Below are 23,902 nucleotides of genomic sequence, written 5' to 3' on the forward strand. Positions count from 1 at the left end.
CTAAGCCAAACTAAAAAAATAAAATAAAGAAAGTCCTTATCATTCACGTATCTATCAAGTTTTTTTTGAACTTGTTTACTGCCTCCACAACATCCAAAGGCAAACCATTCCATAGGCCAACCACCCTATTTGGAAATTAAAATTGTCTTAGCTGAAAATGGCTTCTACTTTGCCTAAATCTATATTTATTTCTTAGTTCTACGATTCTCACTGTTACACATGAAAAATGTTGATGTATCAACATTTTCAATTCCTTTTACAATCCTAAATACTTCAATAAGATCCCTTCTCACTCTTCTTTTTTCAAGATAAAACACAAATTTAAGGATTTTAATATCTCTTTCTATGGCAACCCCTCTGTCTCATAAGACTGTAATAATGTAAAGTAGTCACAGACAGAATATTGAAAAAATAATAATAAAGAAAGAGGACAAGGTTAGACTAAAATCATATGATAATGAAAATTAGTGCTAGAGAAAGTCGAACATGATTAAGTATGAAAATTGTTCAATGTTTTGCATTGAAAAACCTTCTTGTGCAAATATCAACACTTGTTTATTTTTTATATTCATGAAATATACACTATGTAATTAATTTAATAATGAATCATGCATTTACAACCCTCTAAAATATGTTTTACACAGTGGATTTGATGCAGACAAAAAGGTTAATTTACACAACTCATCTGTTCAAATCCTACATAGTTTAATAATTTAAAAAAGGGACATATCTGGCAAATTCGAATCCACAGCAAAACAATTTGATTTAATGTCGGTACTAGTATAAGCTTTAATTCAGAAGGCAGTAACAAAAGGAATTATACCTGATTCTAATAACTTTAATAATAGAACAGCACTATTATCAAATGAGGCAACTGCACTTTCACAAATAAAAAAAACAGCATCAAAAATATAAAATTACTGTGCTGATATAACTTGTATAGAAGAGGATATAGAAGTGGTGAAAAACTGAAGTAACAATTTGAAATTGTGTTTATCCTACTACATAAATTAAATAATTTATTTCATTGTAAAATAAAACTTTGGAAGCTATTATAACTTCATATCTACTTCACATTTGTAGCATAATTACTTTCCAAAATATGTAAACAAAAGTTATAACATGCTGAAAAGAATTTATGTTCCTCTTAAATAATAATTGATTTTGTGTGTTCTACAACATAATTTCTCAAAGCATGTAAAAATGTTTTTGTTTTTTTCAGAGTTCCATTTTGTTAAACACATTTTTTATACTTATTTTATTTTATAGATGATATGGTTATATTGCTTTTACACAGAAGATAAACTCTTTTAAGATATGTATTGAAAAGGAAACTTGTCAAAATGGATTTCTATCACAACAAATATACGATCTTTAACCATTTTACGAATCAATAAGGGATAACGTCAATAGAGGTAAGCTCATCCCATTGCCATGTTATTGGGTTTGTTTCATAAATATTTTGTTTATGTTGTAGCACAAAATAATAAAAAATAAAGAGTAAAATTGAATTGCAGATTTAGAAATAAAACTTGTTTTAAGTGTTGAAGAAAGGAACATTTTCAACAAATTACAATTTGAATTTCTAACTAGTAAGTGTATTAGTAATATTAACTTCCAGCTTTAAGACCTGGAAGTTAGAGCAAGCTATAAGCTTAGATCAAATCTAAAAAAAAAAACTCTCCAGTAATAAATATAACTAACTAAATGTACTTTTCTTATGATCTGTGCTTACAATGGTTGGGATGCACTGTTTCATCAGTTGGGTATTTTTGATCTTAATGATATTTTTTACCATAAAGTTTAAACTCAATAACATCTCAAAAAGTTAGACCAGCTTAGTTCATTCTAAATCCGTATTTTGAGACTAACAATATGAAATAACCTACATAAGAAAAGAAATATTAAAATTAAATATGGTAAAATTGTATGTTAAACACACACATTCTAACCAATATTGTTAACAAAAGTAACAAGAAAAAAAGATTTAATGTTTGCTAAGCAACATGATACTAATATAAGTGCGCAGACAACCTCATATTAAACTTAACACAATCCTCTCTAACAGTGTGTGACCAGTGTAATTTTATGACTAACAGTAACACCCAAAATAAATTACTTTGTGTTTCGTTGCAGTCGAGAAGCAGAATGCTGACGAACTTGCTTGTTAATATATGCATGCACAACTTACATGCACGAGAATTAGGCAGGGGAAGGGGCATATACACATGTATTTTGAAATTTAGATTCATGAAATAACATGTAACAGGAATATCGTCCAGTCACTATGTTAAAATATTCTATGAAACAAACCTTAAAAATCAGATGTTTACCTTGGTTTGTGACAGCAGTCAGTGTTTAAAATGGTAAAGTGAAATGATTCGGGAATAGTTATAAAAAACAAAACAGCAACAACAAAAAATACCTATGTAACATTCCTACAATAATTGTTAAATCATGGAATAAGAACCACAATTTTTGTTGTGTTCATTGGTCAAAAGTTTTTGCTAATATTCTGCTCTTTTCCTTTGGAAAAAAAAAAAAAAAAGGAGATAAAACTTGATTATTCAGTATGATAGACATTTTTTTTTTCAATCCGAGAATCATCGATAAATAGTGTAATTCAGTGATGACGAGAAAACCCGCTTGTAAAGAAAAATATATATATGTGAAAAACGACGGGTTTGGGTTGAGAAAATTTTTTTATGTAGAGGAGCGAAGAACGTTTCGATCTTCGGTCATCGTCGTTTCACAAAGAAAAAATGAGGTTACTGACCGATAGCTGACCACATGTTTGAAGTGAACCTGACGATGACCAAAGAAGGTCGATACATTGTTCGCTCCTTTAGTTAAAAATTTTCTCAATCCAAGCCAGCCGTTTTTACATATATAAAAAACGTCATTAGAAATTAACTTTCAAAGTTAAGACAAAATATTGCATTAATTCAATTATAATGTTCAAGATTATTTTGTTTGAAGCAATATCACCAAAGGATAGTTATAAGCAACTTTTCAATACCTTTGCAGAAATGTCCTTTATTGATATATTTGAGAGGAATGGTAAAAAAATTGCTTTCACAAAATACGCCATATTGAAACTAGATCTTTCACGAGCTCAGAAATACATCTGCGACTTACTACGCTAGAATTTAGGTTTCAAAACTGATGGCAAACTGAGCAAAGAAAGCTTATTATGTAGATTTGTGCTTAATAGCAGCCAAACCTTAAGAGACACACTTCTTTTGCTCCATTGTCAGTGAATTTAGCTCACTTACTGATCTTTTGAGGGTAGGCATTTGTATAAGTTAGTTTGTCTTGTACTTTACAAGCTTATAAAATTATGTCCAAAAACCCTTTATTCGTTCTAAATTAATTAGCTGCTTTAAAATACAGCAACTTATATAAACCTATAATTATCGTACTTGCAATCAAAGTATTTTCGTGGCTGTAACTAAATTTATATTTTATTATTACACAAACTTACCTTCCACACAAACCTTATCGATGCTTGAGGCCGTTGCTTTGCCTTCTACTAAATCTTTGTGATACTTTTCTGCAAAGCCTTCTTGTTTACGTTCCTGTTCAATTGACCTTCAATACTTACCACGTGATTTCCACAGCCTGATAATACGTTTAATTCGCCCTTATCGGATATCACAAACAGCTGCATATTTTTGACTTAGTTAGCGTTTTATCCTTTTCGAATACAACAACAAAAAACGGAGATATTTTCTCTCTGATTACCCATGCCGAAAGGTTGGATTATTCAATACGATAAACAAATATCTGTCTATATACTTATATATATATTGAAATAATAAACTATAACAAAGTGTTAGAAGAAAAGAAAGTACATTGAAAGGTAATCAAGATAAAATAGTAAATTAACTGAACTTAACAACCTGCATATCAAAATTTAAACTTGTTATTAAAGCAACCATGACTCAGCAAAACTTGTTTTTTCGTCGTAAATGGAAACATGAAAAGCTGTTCAGTTAAATATGCCTACACTATTAGATGATGATCAGTTGGTTTTGCACTGGAATGAAAGAGCAATAAACTCGGAAGAACATTGCAAAAAAGTAGATGTGAGGAATATATACTGTGTTTTTAGTTTCGTTATAATTTATGTTCTCTTAAAAACATCGAAGCTTACATACCTGATACGTTTTTTATTAATAGAAAAAGAAAATAATAGTTTAATGACGAAATGTTTACATCCCAGTAGTGCTAAAAAATGCCACATTTCACACAAAAAGGCCAAACACTTGGAGGCACATGTCAAACTAACCACATTCTTTAAATCACGCGAGACAGAATATTCAAATGCTTTATCTCTGTTGACGAAGTACATTAAAGGTTGAGGTATTAGCTTTGACTTTCAAGGCTCTTCATCTTTGAAAAATGTCAATTGAAACCAAGAAAAATATATAGTTCAATTTAGAGGATGTTGAATTATATAGTGAGCCTGCAAAGGTAGGCTAATACGGATATTATCTGATGATCCAGCACTTTGACCAAAAATAACAAATGATAAGCAAAGATGTTGACCTCGTCAACAGAGGTCTCAAACAAATAATGGGTACTGAATGTTCGTTCACAAGATAATGATTAAGACCCCAGGTGCTTTACGAAGGAAAAGTGTTATACTAACCAAAAAATATTTTTTTCTTCAAATTGCTTGAATATTCTGAATCTTCGGATAAAGAATTTCGGTTTTGATATGTAATTTTTGGAAAGTGTGATAATGCTGTTTCAAGGGATGACTTGGTTGCATAGAATCACCTTTCTTTTAATCTGAATGTTTACCAGCAGAAGTATACAACATAGAGTCATAAAAGAGTAAAAATCAGAGGCAATGGAACTACAGGCAGTGTCACGTGAATCTAATTTCAATGGAAAATAATTACCAGATATTTGTTCTCACGAGACTTATTTGCATAGTTTGTCATTTGGCAGAATGCATTCTGACTTTTCATGAAACGATAGGAAAGCTTCATGATCCCAGAAATGGAAATCTACTTGGTCAAACTGAATAGCTGGCAAAGTTTGATTCAATGCTGAATGAAAACCTGGGCAAGTGAGAAAAGGGAAAATGCAGATCATTACCTCAGTAAAGGTTATCAGAACAAATTGATTACCCACAGAGAAATGATATCCTTCAGGGTATTTTTGTAAAGTAAATCGAGCTTTTTAGTGTGATTATGGACAGTACAACAGACGTCAGCCACGCTAAACAACAGCTATTTACATTGCATATTGTTAATTGTGAATCATTGGTTGGTACATCAAATTCAGAACATTTTACTGAATTTCTTATTATTTAGGCATCTACTGGAGAGGCTCTATAGAAAACTTTTTGAGCTATTTACAGAACTTAAAAGTCAATATTGATAACTGCAGAGGACAGAGCTGTAACAATGATAACAATATTAATGATGAAAGGTAAGGTGTGTAGCAAAGACTATTGGATATTCGTGATGATGATAAACCACTTGAAGTAAAAATGTATCTCAACTGATACATTTGACTATATGTATAACATGTTGTATACATTTAATGTAATTCGTAGCATTGTTTCAAGTTTGGTTTTATATAATTATTTATATATAGTACAACTTGTTTTTCACTACTTGATGAAGATATGATTGTGGTTGCTTAAACTCATTTCTCCACAAATGTTTACGATAGAAACACCTGTGAAAAACAACATGTTTGGTCCGATGCTTTGTGTGAATATTTCATGACTGAGTTTTCGGATTTATAAATGCAATAACGCCAAAAACTTAATGCATGCCTACCTCATCAGAGAGGCAGTTATTTTCGGCTAAAATATTTTTAGTCCTACAGCTCTCTCTTTTGCAAGACAACACGTGGATATTGAAAATGCGTCTTTTTACTCGATCGTATAAAAGAAAAAAACTCAACTCTCTCACTTTCCTTACATTTTTTCCAACCTAGAAAATCTACTTACTTTTTTAAGCAGTCTAACTTTATTTGTTTGGAGGATAAAGGTATCTAGTGATCCGGCCCGGCATGGTCAAGCGCGTTAAGGCGTGCGACTCGTAATCTGAGGGTCGTGGGTTCGCATCCTCGTCGCGCCAAACATGCACGCCCTTTCAGCCGTGGGGGCGTTATAATGTGACGGTCAATCCCACTTTTCGTTGATAAAAGAGTAGCCCAAGAGTTGGCGGTGGTTGGTGATGATTAGCTGCCTTTCCTCTAGTCTTACACTGAATTAGGAACGGCTTGCACAGATAGCCCTCGAGTAGCTTTGTGCGAAATTCAAAACAAACAATCTAGTGATCCTTGCTCTTATACAGTATTGATCAGTTGCCCCCTAGCTCAATGTCATAGTTCTTTAGCAAAGAAGATGTGTGTGTTTTGTTATAGTAAAGCCACATCGAGCTATCTCCTGAGCCCATCGAGGGGAATCAAACCCCTGATTTCAGCGTTGTAAATTCGTAGACTTATCGCCGTACCAGCGGAGGGCATTTAGTAAAGAAGTTCCCAACATGAACCAGCACAATCCAGATACTTGATATCATATTAGAACTTTCCTGCAAACCAAGTATGCATGTCTGTTATAAGAGTAGAGAAACAAAGTAAGTATAAACAGCACAAAAAACCGAACTTTTATAGACCACTGTAGCCTGTCATGATAGTGAGAAAAATAAATTGAAAGAAAGAAAATTGAGAACAACCGCATATTGTTAATGCAGGTAGAAAGCCCACAGTATGTCTTATCTGCATACCGCTCAACTAATTTGAATTAAAGAATTTCTCAGCTTGAACATTTCTACGGTTTGACTTTTTTTTAATTACTACAGGAATGGGCAAGGTGATGAGTACGAAACCGTTAAACAAAAGACATAAACATTTATCTTTAAATATGGGTTATGATGACTTGAAGCTCGAGATTTACCAGATGTTGTTCCCAACTTGTTTCTGGAGATTCTTAACTATATATACAATGAAAGGTTGTCGGATCTATATTCAAACCTTCGCCTTACATTACGCATTATTTTGACTGTATCCGTAACCTTGGCATCAGGAAAGAAAAGTTTTTCCCGTTTCAAACTAATGAAAAACAATATGCATTTAGCCATGACACAAACTGCTTGAATGGTTTGGTTGAAATATCAGTTGATTAAGATAGTTGCTGCAAGCTGTACTTTTCTAAAACAACTGAGGACTTTACCTCTACAACTACGTGAAAAGTTCACTTCTAAATAATTTACACGTTTACCTTTACTGTAACCAAATCAGCACTTACATCCTCTAGAAGATTGTTATTACTTAGTATTTTGCTGTACCATTTATTTACTCAGTAATTTCCTACGACTATCGTCGAATATTGGAAAGTTATAATTTTTGTTCTCAAGTATACATCATTTAACCGTAATAAAATTCTGAAATATTTTCAGTGTTTATTTCATTGAAATTTTGGTCATGGTTTCACTTAAAGTATAAAAACATATAATTTAGCTACCGACTTTGTATGCTGTTACCGAATGTAAAAATCTTGTGCAGATCAAAATCATTTTAAGTTTCTGTAAAAACAACAATAGATTGGTTGATTATCCGTAGCAACGTGAAGTGAATACAGTGTTTTTTATATTATATTAAGAGGTTGGTCATGGAAGTATTATCAGAAAAGGTAAGTCTATAAATATTTATATTCGTGATGACGAACAGATAATTTCTAACACGTTTCCGGATGACCCTGGATTAGTTTATATTTTATCCTTTAGAAGAATACATTTCGAATTTTATATTTTTTACACTACAAATTATTATTACCATGACTGTGAAATACTGCAAAAATGCGTTTCATTGTGCGTTCTCTTATTTCTATGATGTAAACAAATTAGTAGTGAATATAATCAAACGTGCAGCGAAGAGGGATTGGAAGTGAAAATTAGCCTCAAATTAATTTTCAACTAACAAAATAAGCTAATGTATTTAATAATGTAGAAGCACTTCCTGGAGGCCTAGCATGGCCGGGTGGTTAAGGCACTCGACCAAGGGGTACGGGTTCAAATCCACGTTACATCAAACATGTTCTCCCTTTCAGTGGGAGGGGGGCCTTATAATGTGACGGTAAATCATCATAATTAACTCCCAACCCTTAGAAAACAAATACTTTATTTTAAATATAAAAATACAACTTACAATGGTAACAATACTATTATTGGTAACCATGAAAAGTAGGAATTGTATTTGAATGGTAGGTCTTATTCCGATTCTTCAGTGCTTCGAGTAAATGGCCAGACTGGGTGATCTTTCTTAAATAAGATGTGTTTGCTCGAACCTTGTCCCTACAGAGATGACTGAGTTATAACTTTAAACCAAATGTTTAGAGTATTCATACTGTTCAGTGTAGTTGTAAATCTTGTGTATGTGTATTCAGTTATAAATGTTATGAAAATGTAAAAGCAATTCACTGTAAATGACTCGAGCTTTCTATAACACTTACTTTCTTTTGCTGTCAGAAATACTTCACAATAATTGTATCTGTAGCATTTGAAATCGAAGCAATCTATATTTTTATTGTGAGAACCATTTTCATTAATATTTTCGTGTAATACCTTTGCTAATATTTTACTTTTATTAGGAATTTATTGGTATCTTTACAATGCGCTTTAAGTGTTGAAATAACATTCATTATTAATATTACTTTCAGATAAAAAGACCCATCTGATTTTATCAGAGATCCCATCAAGACGCTACAAGCATTCTTCAGACGCATTCTGCTATGTATGTGACCAATTTATCAAGACAAGAGCGAAAAAGTACTCTGTGACAGCATCTGCTAAAATGTGTGAAGCCTACAAGGCATATTTCGGCATGCTTGTCGGGAATCAAGACAAACCCTGGGCACCTCATTTTACCTGCGAGCACCGCAAAAAAATCTAAAAGGTAAGATGGACAATTTTTACTTGCTTGAACAGTAAGATTTTATATTATACAAATTTTAGATCTTTAAAAATTTTAAATATCACATATAAAATATTTTACATGAACCTCTTACACATTAGTTATGGATGAAATAAATTTATTCTTCCTAATAACAATTTTATTTTGCTCTTTTGCAGGATGGTACAGAGGAGAAAAAAAGAGCCTAAAAAATAGAAAAAAATTCTATTTCAAGAATTTGGCTTGAACCCACTGACCACTCAAGCAATTGCTACTTCTGCATTAATCATTTAAGCGTTATGTAAAGAATTTTCAAAGTTCAGTAATTAAAATATAATGTATAAGTGAAAAATTCATTACTAAATATTTTGTATTATAATTAGAGTCTAATTAAATACATTTAGCGATCTGTAAAATTGAATATTATTCAGACTTTCTTACTGAATTTATATAGTGATCATAGTTACAGATTATTTGCATGTATATGAAAAAACTTTGAATTGTTATCAAAAACTTTAATTACTTGGTCTAGCTAGCCAGTTACTATGAAATAGAATTGGTCATTCCAATCCTATGGTTTTTCTAAACCTGTATATTTTCTTAACCAAGACGGTCAGTGCCTTTGAATATCAATAAAGGTTTTTCAGGCACTATGTCAAACGTAAATTTTAAATATAATCACAGAATAGTTTTGTAATTTAGCTATAAAGTGAAATAATCAAATAATTGTAATAGGGGTGATACTTTTTTGTGTATTTGAAAAATAACTAAGTTTAAATGCACACAAAGTTTTGAAAAATGTAGATGAACCATATGTATGAGATACGGTAATAACGTACCCTCCTTGAATATTGCCTTTCTTATACTTAAGTAGTTGGTAATTTACTGCTTTAATTGCTGTTTTTGTTTGGGTAACAGTTGATAAGATTTAGCAATAATATAATTTTTGGATGCATTAACATATTAGTTCATTATTTTCAATTTTCACTTTCTCTAATGGAATGCATTCTTTTAGTCTATATGTAGGTTTATTACATTCTGATACTACAAAAAGAAAACTTGTAATACTTTCCACAGATACCTATTTCTTCTTCATTATCTCAATACTACTAGCCAATTTTTTGCCTATAAAAAACTGCATGATAAAAAAAATTACACACTTGAGTTTCTTCTTCAACTTTACTATTTTTGTTACTGTCTCTTTGATGAAAGTGAGTTACCTTACTCAAACACTACCATCATAACAAGAGATATACACATATTAAAATAAAGTAATTAACATACTCATCTAATGACTGTATATTAGCTAGAACTTGTCATTAAAAGAGCCCACACTCATCTAATGACTGTAGATTAGCCAGAACTTGTCATTAAAAGAGCCCATACTCATCTAATGACTGTAGATTAGCCAGAACTTGTCATTAAAAGAGCCCATACTCATCTAATGACTGTACATTAGCCAGAACTTGTCATTAAAAGAGCCCATACTCATCTAAAGACTGTACATTAACCAGAACTTGCCATTAACAGAGCTCATGACTATTATACATTTAAAAATGGCTGGTATGGGTAGAGAAAGCACTAATAGAGGAGCGAACAATGTTTCGACCTTCTTCAGTCATCGTCATGTTCACAAAGAAAGAAAGGGTTACTGACCAGTTACTTCCCATGAAAAAGTAAAAACTTATATTTTCCAGAAACACCTGAAAACATCTTAAACGATTTTTCAAAGAATTTTCTCACAAAACCATTAACATAATTTCACAACACAGAAAATTAAAAAACAACTTTACAAAAAGAGACTTTAATTCCATTAAAAACCTAAAACAAGACAAAAACATTAAAATTCTAAAAGCAGATAAAGGAAACGCTATAGTCATAATGAACTTGAATGAATACATCCAAAAAATGACAAACATTCTATCAGACATAAACAAATTGAAACCAATACACACAAAATGCAACTAAACAAAATACTACTAAAAATGAAAAAAGCCAACACAATTTCAAAAACACTTTATTCCTACCTATACAAGACCGACTCATGCAAACCATAAATATACAGCATCCCCAAACCTCATAAACCATATTGTTCACTATGAGCAATAATGTTTACATATGAATCGTTTAATTAGAATCTTCGTAAATATATAGCATTGGCATTCTCCAAACATGTAACATCAGCCAGCTCATTCATTAAAAACTCCTTTAATTTCAAATCTAACCTTAATCAACTTAATCATATGGCCTTAATGGCCAGTTTTGTTGTCAAATCCCTCTTTACAGAAGTCCCAACCACTTAAGCCTGCAAGATAGCCTTAGAACTCTATATCCGAGACCCTAACCCATCTATAGACATTCCAAGCAACCAATTAGCAACTCTCATAGAATTCACCACAATGAAGACAAACTTCACATCCAACAACCACAACTATATACAAACAAATGGCCTAAGCATGGGCATTCTACTATCACCAGTTCCAGCCAATATTTTTATGACATACCGTATTTTCCACCTAATAAGCCGAATTTCTGGCCCTAAATTTTGGACCTGATTTTTGGGGGTCGGCTTATTGGCCGATCACTCCTTTCGGAAATTTCTTCTTCTTAGGAAATGTTTTTCTTTTGAAAATTACCATAGGCGGTAATTTTGTCCCATCAGCAAAGCACGTTAAGACTACAGTGAAACGTTGTTTCTGGAATTTCATTGGTTACCTAATTACAGTGAGTGGAGCCAATAACGAATGACATATTGATTCCATCTCTGTCTCAATATGACACGTTCTGCTTTACTACAGAACGCCGATGATCACATACAACATGCATGCTGACGCTGAAACGAGACTAAGAAATCATTTTGAAGAAACTTGTCACTTCTTAAAATGGCTTCGGCTTATTGGGCAGTAATAAGCAAAAACCCTCATTTTCAGAGCTGAAAATTGGCCTCGGCTTATTCGGCGATTCGGCTTATTAACCAGAAAATACGGTAAGTTGAAACACAAGCAATTTACACAGCATTACATCTACCACTATATTGACACAGATATGTAGACAACACTATTACTGGATTCACATCTACAGAACACACACTTAATTTTTTCAATCACATTAACTTTATAAATCCCAACATTAACTTCACATGTGAACAGGAAGAAAGCAATCAAATATCATTTCTTAACCTCCACATTACAAGAACTGATACACAATTTAAAACAAGAATTCACCTAAAAATCACCCATACTGGACTATACATTCCTTGGGACTCAGCACATGAAACAAAACAAGAACTCAACATACTAAGAAACCAAATAAACACAGCCATAAAACTATGCTCACTAGATAAAATTAACGATGAATTAGATAAAATAAAACAATACTTCATCAACATCAACAAGTTTCTACAAACCATAGAAAACATTATATGCACACAAATAGAAAAAAAGCAAAATCAACTAACAAAAGTAAATATACCCCATGATTTAAAAAATTCCGAAACCATATACGGCTGCATACCATATACTACTGACATCAACAGAAAAATAACCAACATCTGGCAAAAACTAGTAACAAAATATGACATTCCAGTTAATACCATTCCAGTTATGTAAAATCTACACGGACAAACACAAGACCAAAATTATTTATAAAACACAACTTCTATATTGGAGAAAAAAAGAGAAAAATGGAAACCAGATTCAAAGAACACAAAAAGTCACCTTCACACGTTTTCGAACCTTGCAAATCAAATAAACACAACATAACCATAGAAAACACCCAAATGCTAAATAAACATAAACAAATGCAAAATTAAAGAAGCCTTACTTATACAACAACTCAAGCCCAAAATAAGTCAATACAAAGGAACACCTTTACACCTATATTAATAAATATATCAAACATCCGAGCACGCCATCTACATTCCTACACTCAATTATACAATTGCCTTCAAACATGGGGGTCAGCTACCAGTCAGTAACACTTTCTTTTTTTGTGAACCTGACGATGATCGAAGAAGGTCGAAATGTTGTTCGCTCCTCTATTAATGCTTTCTCCACCAATACCAACCGTTTTTAAGTATATAATTTTCTCTACAAGTAGGTTTTCTCGTCATCATGGATTATTATCTAATGACTGAACATTAGCAAAAACTTGCCATTAACAGAGCCCATACTTATCTAGTGACTGTACATTAGCCAGAACTTGTCATTGTAGTTAGTGATCTTCTTCATTTGACTTTAACTCCATTTACATTTGAGGTCAACCACTCAGATATTTTTCATTAGCCAAGAAGTTTTACACTTGCGTGGCTGGCCCTGACAGCAGCCCTAAAGGACGAACGTGTTCAGTACCATGGATCTAAGATAGCGAATTAAATGCCCTAGCTAACAGATATAAACCATTAAAATATAGCTCACAGTCACAGTGAAGATGTTATCTGGAATAACTTGACTACAGGAGAACTGAATAAACAAATGACAAGTTGAAAAGTAATAAAAATGGCACCATTTATTATTTTACCAAGAAAAAAAAAGTGTATATAACATACTGAAGAAACCAGCACAAGAGGCAGAAATGAACAACACAATGTAATAAAAAAACAAAAGTCATGGTTATAGAAAAAATGGATGTAACAAAAAAAAAGAAAAGAATAACATTGTTCCAAAAATATTGAAATAAATGTAGTTTAACAGAAAGACTAAATAAGAATAAACACAAACATATGTTGCTTATAATGCCTTTTCCCCCTCAAATGGTTATATATATAAATATATATCAAATTGCTAGTTGCACAATAATTATAATGCTGCTGATGGTAATCTTATAATTTCTGCAAATGAAAAGCTGCATTGTTTTAAAACAACAAATATGAAATAAAATTTTGTCATGTTTTTCAATTCTAATAAACTTCTATATTAAGTTAAAAGTAACAATATACCTATTTATCTGCAGTTAATGAGTTTCCTACATTTATAATCTTTTATTAAATTTAAGCATCTGTATTAGTTACAGATAACATTAACATCTGTTTGAACATCATTACTGTCAAGATATAAGAGGCATAACTATCAATAAATTTTAATACAACTTTGAGCACAATGCTTGTAACACTACAGCAGTTGGACTTCAATAAAAAAGTCACAATGAGGAATTTATCTTTACAGAATTAACTGATAATTAACAATAGTTATAATACAATGCTGCATTATGCAAAATGAAAAATAAAAAAGTGGTATACACACCACACACACCTGACAATAACAACAACAACAAAAAAACTTGCTAACTGACAGCACTGGCTTTTGATCAAATGAATGGCATTGATTGCTATTCTAACAAGATCAATATATTTGAGGTTCTTAAAATTCTGATTATAACTAACCAAATCAAAAGTTATGAAAGAATATACTGCAATAATGAAATAAAAAAAAAATTTGTTTGATGATTAAGTACATTAAAAGAAGTTATTGAAACACATGAAATATATTTTTAAAGTTTTTCAGTAATGATATTATGTGGAAGATTTTGTACATGTAAAAAGTGCACCAGATGTACCTCATGTGGAAGGTTATGTACACGCAAAAAGTGCACCAGACACACCTTATACTGACCATTATCAACCTCAAGAAAGAGCTAACTAGCCTGTGCATGTGAGGGTTCAAGAAGGAAACTAAATATTAAATAACGGAGGTGCACCACTTTAGCCAGTGAGGTCAATGTAAAAACAAAAAAAATCATCAGTGTTATAACAAAATGCTGTTGGAGGAAACACAGTCAACATTTTTCTTATTAACCAATTAATGTAAAACTAAAATGAATTCTTAACTTTTAACCTACTTTTGAAAACACTACCTACCAAATATAGTTCTTTCCCATCTATGACAAAAATTTGTACAGGCAAAATAATATTAATAATTTTGTACCTTGACCTAAACTTCATTGTACATTGTTAATAGTCCTTACTTTTTAATTTGGCTTTCACAAATCATGATATAGTATATTTAAAAAAAATTAATTTTAAATCTTCAAGATTTATATCTTCTTTATGAACCATTAAGAATGAAGTAGAGATGTAGTGGAATTTCTTTAATTGTTCTACAACCAAATCAATGCACTTTCTTGTATCTCAACAGCTGGAACTGTATTGCAACATCAATATATTCACTATGCACTGATAACTCCATAATTTAGCAGTCCTACAGCTGCTTTTTGTAGAATGAAAGTATTCTTCCAAATGAAAGGAAGCACTAAGATGTGTCATTAAATCCAGAGATTAATTGGATTCCTGAAGCCAAATAATTCTGAACAATCCACAGGCAGACAGAAGAGGCAGAGATCAAGAAGTCTGGTTTCATTTCCTGAATTCTACTGTTGAGAATGAGCTGGAGACAATGGAGGAAGGTGTCCCTAATAATAGTAAAATAAATAAAAAACTGAGATAAGCAGAATTATGTACGAGTGTGAGTGTATATTTTTACCACTAGTTATATCCATCAGTGTGATTGCTGTAAAATACGTGATTTTGTTTTTCTAAAAAATAAATAAAATAATACTGAAATTCCAGTCACACATACACTGACCATTATGTGTGTTTGTGTATTACATACATCTGTGTGGCTGCAGTTAATGTGGTACTCTAGGAAACATTAGTTTTGACGTTTGTTTTCTTCTTTAAGAACAAATAAAACAAACTACTATGATTTTCGCAATGAATCATCTTACTTTTATATAAGGTTTTCAACAGATGGAGTGAGTTGTGACAGGCCCAAGATTCCCTAGAAAACAATGTTTATTCTTAAAAACAATTTTCCTTTGGATGCAGAACTTGATAAAAAAAAAAATGGCTACACATAGCAAAGTGCATCAGTGAAAATATTACACACATTCTCAGTACATAACATTCTTTCTATGCCAAACTTAACTTTACAAATAATCACAATTATTTATATGTGATTTGTGTAACAATTTTGAACAAAATCATCATAACCATTTTTGGAAAAGTCAGGATAAAATGCACAACATGCTGAATTGTACAGAAGTGGTTTTAAAAACAGATTTATTGTTTTTATAATTAAAAAAGATTCATAATCATCCACAATTCTCCTGAGAGAGAATCAAGTATGTAATATAAAAATTAAAGGCTAAGCACTGCATAATATAAATATTTTAAATTCAGAAGTATAAAATTTCATATAATTTTACTAGTTTTTCAACATAAAAATGTTAGAAATAAATAAAAATAAAAGTTGACATATGCTGTGTCTTTGCTTGTTTCTTTCCTTTTAACAAATATCATATAGACAAGAACAAGATGTACTGAAACAATAAATAAAACTCATCAAGCTATGGAATACAAAATTAAAACTAGGTAACAATTTTAATATTCTTGGTTAAACACGTGTGACTTAATGTTTCAAATACTTGTATGCTGTTCTTAATCACAAATATTAACATGCATAATTTTGTAAATATCATATGTATATTCATGATTTTACTCAGAAAAAATATCTTTCATTCTTTTATTTTTCCATGTATTAATTTTACACTACATAGAAAGAAAATACTACAGAACAAAACTAAAATGACTTACTGATAGAGGTGTTGTCATGTGATGATGAGACAAAGGGTCTAATCCTGCTGATGGATGATGAAGTCCATGCAATGCTAACTTTGGGCTTTCTTCACTCTTTTCTTCTTCTCTTCTTTTTAGACAAGCTGCTTTGGGGTTAAGGTTTCTTTCTGAAATAGGGAAATGAAAAAATAAAGAATACACATTGATTTTTTACTTTAAATGAGTAACAACAGCTTGTTGAATGATTTCTTAATTACTTCCTGTAATTAACTAGTTTAAGCTCATAAAAAATCCTTTTTTTTTGGTACTTTCTCTCTCTTACACCATAAGAACTTTATAAATTTAATTTGCTACTCAAGATTCATTTATTTTATTAATTTTTTTTCAGGTATTCCATTACAGACTTTAAGATATCTCTTAATAAAGCTTCAGTGAACTAATTAAGGTTGACAGTAGACAGCATCTAAGACAAGTGCAATTTACTAGCTTCTATTGTGTCTAAAAAGCACTGATGCTTTGTCATTTTTAAAAAGTTAATTTAGACCATTCCAACAAGTGTCTTCTACTACACAAACAGGATTTTATCTATTCTATTAGGTGCTATTAGTTCAGTTCAGTTGATGTGATCTGGTGATGAAAGAAAGGCCATTCAAGGGCAGTGACTTTTGGAAAAGAAGATCTGAACAGATATTTGAATGCAACTCATTCTAATTCCATAATGGATTAAAGTGAGGAATGAAAAGGCTTGTAGACAAGAATGGTTTTAATCACTTGTGTGTCTTCTAATAAAAGGTCACATTTTGTAATATCTGATAATTACCAAAACGTAAATGGTAAGTATTCTTTTAAGTCTATTTTATGTATGGTAACTGATGACCAGTTAAACAAGCATCTATGTTGCCATCTCATTAAATAACCACTTATATTTCTAATGGCCGTAGTAATAGTATGAGAGACTTCAATCCTTTTTAGAAAACAGACTTTTAACCATTACTATTTTGTGATAAAATAGAATACAACTTCATTTACTTTATTACTAAATGTGTTTCTAGAAAAAATTAAACATTTCAGCAAAGTACTTGAATACAAAGATGAATCTCATTTGCATACTTTGTAAAAAATATGTATTATTATTATTACTGTTCTTTATTTTACCTAATATAACATAATAAGTTTATGATTTTTACATTTTAGTTACTTTTAAAATAATAATAAAAAAAAGAATAAACATAAAAACCAAAAATATAGTACTTATCTAAATTTGTTTCTTCTTTTTATCAACAGTTGATGCAACTTAACCCTATTTTTTATAGTAATGGTACTACTGCAATAAGTAAGTTTTTAAAAATTAAATAGTGTATCTAAGAACACAGAATACAGTGGAGCGCCGTTAAGCCGAGGAAGCTACTGGTACATCATCATCAATGGAGTGATTTCTATTGGGTTTGTGGTCAATATTTATACAATTCCACAAAAATATTGGATTATCGAATTAAAAATAACACTTTAATTATTGATCACTTTTTTCACGGATTTACTTTAATGTATGGAGAGGTGTGATTCGGTAACAATGGCGGCCTCCATAAAGCTGACATAGAGAGCGGATAAGGTAGATTAACGGTTGATTTCTATTGTAATATATTTTATTTATTTCCCAAATTAAAGCAAATCTTTATTAAATATCCCCTTGAAGTTATAAAGTCAGGATTAAATTCGTAAGCCGCGTTTTTACACGTTCTTAAATTAGCGGTGACAAGACTTGCTACAGCGGCTTAAGCGATTTCGTGGTTTACTGGTACGCGGCTTAATGGCGCTCCACTGTAATAATATGCAAAAAAACAGACAATGTCCTATAAGCATCATAATTTTTCTGGCTTTCTAACTATGCAATAAGAGCTGTTAAAATTTCAGCTAATCTCTTTGATGTGTTTCCTGTTGGAATAATGCTTGAACTGGAAATTAAACAGACAATTTTCTTTACAAAAAACAATACAATAAATCATTTGATAAATTAAAACTTCAGCTTTCAATTAGTTATAAATAATAAAGTATTATATTTCAGAGAGAACTACTGGCAATTTGTAAAAAGGGGTGTGATAGGGGAGTGTGGCAGGAGGGTTTTGATTTCACAGATTATGGCCCTGAAACCAAATAAGATTGAAAGCTATAAAAATTATGCTTTGTTTGAGTAATAACAACTATATTCTAATGAGTAATTCATGTTAAATTCTATACTTCTTGGAGGGTGGTAAATAAATTACAGAGGAAGAAGACATGGAGAGTAAATGAGTTCTCAAACTAGGGAAGATTGAGGATTAAAATAAAAATTCACTATAAAATTAAGAATTTAAAAGCTTAATAATATTAAGATTTGGTCTATTAACTATATTTTGGTGCCAAGTTTATTCATATAGTGATAATAAAGTAGTTTAATTAGATTTTGAATGTAACTCTGTTAAAGGTTGTGACATGTGCACTGACCTACTTGATGCAAAATGGTTAATTCTGATCTTTGATTTCATCTCTTATGCTTTCAACTCTATTCATTCTAATACCTACAAAATGAAAATTTTCTATTGAAGGTTTTATAAACATTCTCTTTCATTTCATTTGACAGCAAAGAAATGAAACTCACCTCTAACTTGTTGCTCTAAACTTGTGATAACCTCTACAGCTTGATGAAGAACACTCAATTTGGTTTGAGATTTATCTGTTTTCAAGTGCATCATGCACATTCGTCCCAATTCTTTAAATGCTTCATTGATATCTCGAACACGAATTCTAAGGATGGAAAGTTAAACATCCTAATAAGTATTTACACTCATGTAAGAATTTACAATTATAAAATTTAGAAAAATAATAATTATGTGATTTTCAAATATTTATTAATATTTTACTTTCATACATTTGGTTAAGTTCATGAAAAAGCCATGGGGAATAGGAAAATATTCAAGTGAGTTACATTCATTCTGTGAACTCATATTATTGGCATTATAAATAAACTACCAAGATATGGCATATTACCTCAGAATCAGATATAAAGTCACCAGAAAAATAAACAAAAAAATACAGAACAATTTATAACTTTGAATTATATTCTCACAATGTTAGTTATGAGCTAACTTATAGTGAAGAATTAAAAAGACAGGAATTCCAAACTTTACATTAAGTATTATATTAAGACTGAACAAAGTGTAAATTTTAAATTCCTTGGTCAAATATACATAAAGCTCCAATTCAAGCCCCTTTAAAAGGGAAGTGGTCATTAATTCTGAGCATGCTAATGCTTCTGGAAGTTACAATTCATTCTGAACACAGTTATATAGAAATGTATGAAAGTTTACACTCAAATGCATTACAATAATATTGACATGTCTCAAAGTTCACATTCTGAATACATTAATGTTGAAATCTGGGATATTTTATTTATCCTGAACAAGTGACACTTATATGTTTGGAAGTAAATGTTTCATGTGTCTCTGAAATTTAAGAAAAGTTTAACAAATTTAAAGTTTATTCTTAATTAACTGGAAAAAAATGTTCTAACTTGTTTAAAGTAAATCTAAGCATCCTGTAAATATAAACACTATAATATAAATTAACTGTTGCATTTGTAACCACTTACCAAAATTTTTACACAGGTTCTGCCTTGAAAATTTTTTATCTTGTCACATTTGGATACTTGATTAAACAGAAAAATAAACTTAGGTAGCATATTTTTACTATCTGCCATAAAAACGTTTTGACTTTTGGTATAATGAAAAAAAAAAGTTACCAAAAACATGTATCACACAGTCATCTATACAGATCAATCATTTAAACCTACAGCATCCACAGAGTTTAGTATTATAAGTTTGCTACTTGTCATATTTAAACACAGGTTATTTATTGTAGTTACAGTATTCAAATCATTCCATTGAGAAACTATTATTGCACACAGTTTACTTCATATATTACAGCATATGCTTAAGTAATGCAAGTGGTAATGAATATAATCTTTTGATTGTTGTAGATCTTATAACTTTAAGCAAGTCGCTGTTATTAACTTGGAAGGCAATTTTAAAAACATATTGTTAAAGTACCTCTAACATGCTACTGAAAGTCCATCTATTATTACTTTCTAATTAATCTAACCAATTAGGAAATTACACAAAAACACAGAGGGAAAATTTGGCTTACAAAAATTTATTTGATATAAAATTTTATCAAATTGTTTTATAGTTTATAAATTATTATTTTCACAGTATAGCTCCCATTTGTTATACATGCAGCTTAACTTACCTTTCCCTAGCATTATTAGCTTGCCTCCTTTCTCTCTCTCTCTCTGCTTTAACTTCAGCAGAATCATCTTCATCAGTAGACCTACAGTAATATTCAAATTCATTTTTTATCCTTTACAAAAAATTCATATGCTTAGGAATAAAACCCCGGAAATATGAAATGCAAAAATTAATTTTCATTTATAAGTATTTCTCTTCTCTCACAAGATTAGCTATTCTCATTCATTGCTGCTCCCTATATGTGAACATTTTATTTATGTGTGCCATGAATATCCAAGGTTGAAATGGTAGGTAGTCAGGGAGGATGTACAATTAATTCAGAGGAATGGATAGGTGAAGTAAAAACTATGCAGATTCAGGAAAAAAATGAAGATTTGAGACAAGATTACCTAATAACCCAAGACTGAGGGGACTGAAGACCCAATGTCAATAAACCAGAGGAGAAACTCTGCCAACTGAGATACAGGGCTTCAACCTGCAGGAAATTCATCACTCATAGATTAACTGCAGAATGTGTTCTACCTATTCCAATAAATACCCACTAAAGAAGAGTGAATAGAACAAGCTAAAATGAAACTACCTACAAGTATAACTTCAGTCTCTCCATCAATAACTGAATAAGAGCCATGTGTGAAGAAAAATGATGAGAATTGTCCAGACATAGCACTGGACAAAGAAGAGCAGGAGGCAAAGGAAGAGACAGTGGATGTAAAAGTTGAAGAAATTGCAAAATACCACAATTGAAATGGTGGGTGGAGGAAGAGGAGGAACATACAGAAATTGTGCATCAAATCATGGCTGAAGGGATCAACAGCTTTTGCTAGAGGAGAGATTACTGAGTATCAAATAGAGGTAATGGGTGGTTAAGAGATGTAGTAAAGGCATATATGTGGGGAGAATTCCAGTGCAGACAAAACCATGAAAAACAAGAGAATTGAGAAAACACTCTAATGGATAAAATATGTCAGGATGAGAAAAACAAATTACAATCGAAGCAATTTCACCAAAATATGATATGCAAGGATATGAGTATTGTGCAAGGGGTCCAAAAGAGCTAATATGTTCAAAGATAGGAAGTGAGAACAGGTGCTACCCACAGAAGCAATGTCGTCCAAAATGGGACAAAAAAAAAAAAAAAAAAAGAAACAGACCATAAAACCCTATTCATAATGGGAAAAAAAACCCCAAAAAACAGCAATGTCACACTTGATACTAACATGAAAGAAAACAAGCCATGCAAGAAGTGAATAAACTGAAAATGGCAAAAATTCAATATGGAGGGAAGAAAAAGAGAAGGTATCTATCCTTCAACAAATACGAAGTGTAAACATAAGACTGAATAAAGGAAAACATGAAACATTTAATGGTATGAGCAATATTAAGGGAAAAAGAATGACAAATATTGTAAGACATCTGCTTGAAAGTAAATTCATGTAAAATTTAAGACCCATAGAAAGTAAGGCTTGTAAGTACTCAAACACAAAAGAGGCAAAAGAAACAGCACAGAAGTCATGAAGATAATATTCTGAAAAACATTTCTGAAAATAAGTAAAGGAGGTCTAGCTGATACTGCAACAAAAGTATGAAAGGCATCCTATAATAAGATTAGAGAGAACTAACAATTTTAGGATATTGTAAAATGGGTTCAGCCATTAGATGGGGATGATGGCTATCAACAGTGGAAGCAGATAGAGCAGACACCATCTCCCATGGACCAACACATTAATTTAAAGTTTTGGTATCAAGGATAAATTATAAACATAATGAAATTAATGGTAAGAAGTATGAGTGGAGATTAAATGAAAATAACTGTAAAAATATAAACTATACAGAAAGACAAAATGAAATAATTAATGTTCTGAAACAATGGTGTAGGAAATGTATCCCATCTGATGCTAATTTTAAGAAAAATCCAGGACTGTGGTAGATATGAACCTATCCATAAAACTATCAAAAACCAATGATAAGAAGTATAAACTTAATGAAAATAATAGTAAAAAAGGATAAAGTAAATGAAATTAATTGTAATAATTATAAACTAGAGAAGAAATGAATGCAACTGTAAAAGGATAAACTACAAAGAAAACAAAATCAATTAGTCAACATACTAAAATGTGAAGAAAAGAGTGTAGGGAACAAATCCTGTATGCTATAATGGTGAAGAAAAACTGAAACCAAAGTAGATATTAGTCCATCAATAAAACCAGAGGTAAACTGATAAATAATACAGTAAGAAAGCCAAATCAACCAAGATAGAGAACAAAACTAACAATGAAATCTAAATTAGAACTATAGTGACATCAAAAAGAAGGATAACTAGTAAAGCCTTATTAAACAGTACAGGACAAAGGATAACCTAAGAAGGAAGTGGAAAATAAAACTGAACAATAAATAGGCATAATACTAGGAAAGGTCTGTGCGGGTTCTGATTGAAGGGTTCCACTTAAAGCAAGTGAAGAAAAGATTATTAACAAAATGAAATAGAAATGATGATATGAAAGTATGGAAATAACTATAAAGGACCTACTACATTAAGCCTAATCAAATGGTATAGAAGAAAAATACTAAAGACTAATTACACTATGTTACAAAACTTTCATTTTTTTTTTAGTTCCTGGGCAGAAAGTATTATTTCCCAATTGCTTATGCCTAAAGTAAATGGAAAATACCTATTTTTCTCTTCAAACTTTGCTTTTGTGATCTGGGAGTGTATAACAAAAACACAATGGGAGACTATTTGGAGGCTGCTATGTGAAAGTGATTTACATTACAGTCGCAAATTTCGAAAATCTACTCACTTTTAAACATTTTTGTATAGCTTTGGTATAAATACATGTAAATCTTGATTCATATGTTGTTTTATTCACACCTTATGTAAATGAAGATGTGCAAATTTACCCGTTTTTATGTAGAAAATACGTTAATTTCTAAACTTCATTATCCAGGTCACAAAAGCAAAGTTTGAAGAGAATAATGGCCATTTTCTGTAATTTTACAACATAAGCAATTAAGAAGTAACACATACTATCTAGGAACAAAACTTGTGTTATACAGTGTTATAAATCATTATGTAACTTTGTATTAACTAATCTAAGTAAGCTTATGTTATGAAATTCAAATAATATTAATAATA

The 23,902-nt window shown here is 31.0% G+C and overlaps 2 protein-coding genes across 15 annotated transcripts in view; both read right to left on the reverse strand.

The window, feature by feature from the left end:
• LOC143232670 (2-aminomuconic semialdehyde dehydrogenase-like) overlaps positions 1–3,623 on the reverse strand; it is a 42,268-nt gene extending 38,645 nt beyond the window's left edge. The window contains exon 1 of the mRNA XM_076468370.1: positions 3,485–3,623. The gene's annotated coding sequence lies outside the window, so the exon portion shown is untranslated. The remainder of the gene's footprint in view (positions 1–3,484) is intronic.
• Positions 3,624–13,399: 9,776 nt separating this feature from the next.
• LOC143232672 (transcription factor 12-like) overlaps positions 13,400–23,902 on the reverse strand; it is a 100,891-nt gene continuing 90,388 nt past the window's right edge. For 12 of the 14 annotated variants that reach the window (XM_076468380.1, XM_076468378.1, XM_076468373.1 and 9 more), the window contains 5 exons: positions 20,771–20,851; positions 19,125–19,270; positions 16,508–16,656; positions 15,640–15,692; positions 13,400–15,324 (listed from right to left, as the gene is read on the reverse strand). In XM_076468380.1, the coding sequence (XP_076324495.1) occupies positions 15,642–15,692; positions 16,508–16,656; positions 19,125–19,270; positions 20,771–20,851 (427 nt within the window). In that variant the 3' untranslated portion in view covers positions 13,400–15,324; positions 15,640–15,641. Of the gene's footprint in view, positions 15,325–15,639; positions 15,693–16,507; positions 16,657–19,124; positions 19,271–20,114; positions 20,171–20,770; positions 20,852–23,902 lie in introns of those variants that run through there. The other 2 variants (XM_076468372.1, XM_076468381.1) reach the window with 2 other exon arrangements.

The sequence above is a fragment of the Tachypleus tridentatus genome, chromosome 11 (assembly GCF_004210375.1).
Source record: "Tachypleus tridentatus isolate NWPU-2018 chromosome 11, ASM421037v1, whole genome shotgun sequence".
Lineage (NCBI taxonomy): Eukaryota > Metazoa > Arthropoda > Merostomata > Xiphosura > Limulidae > Tachypleus > Tachypleus tridentatus.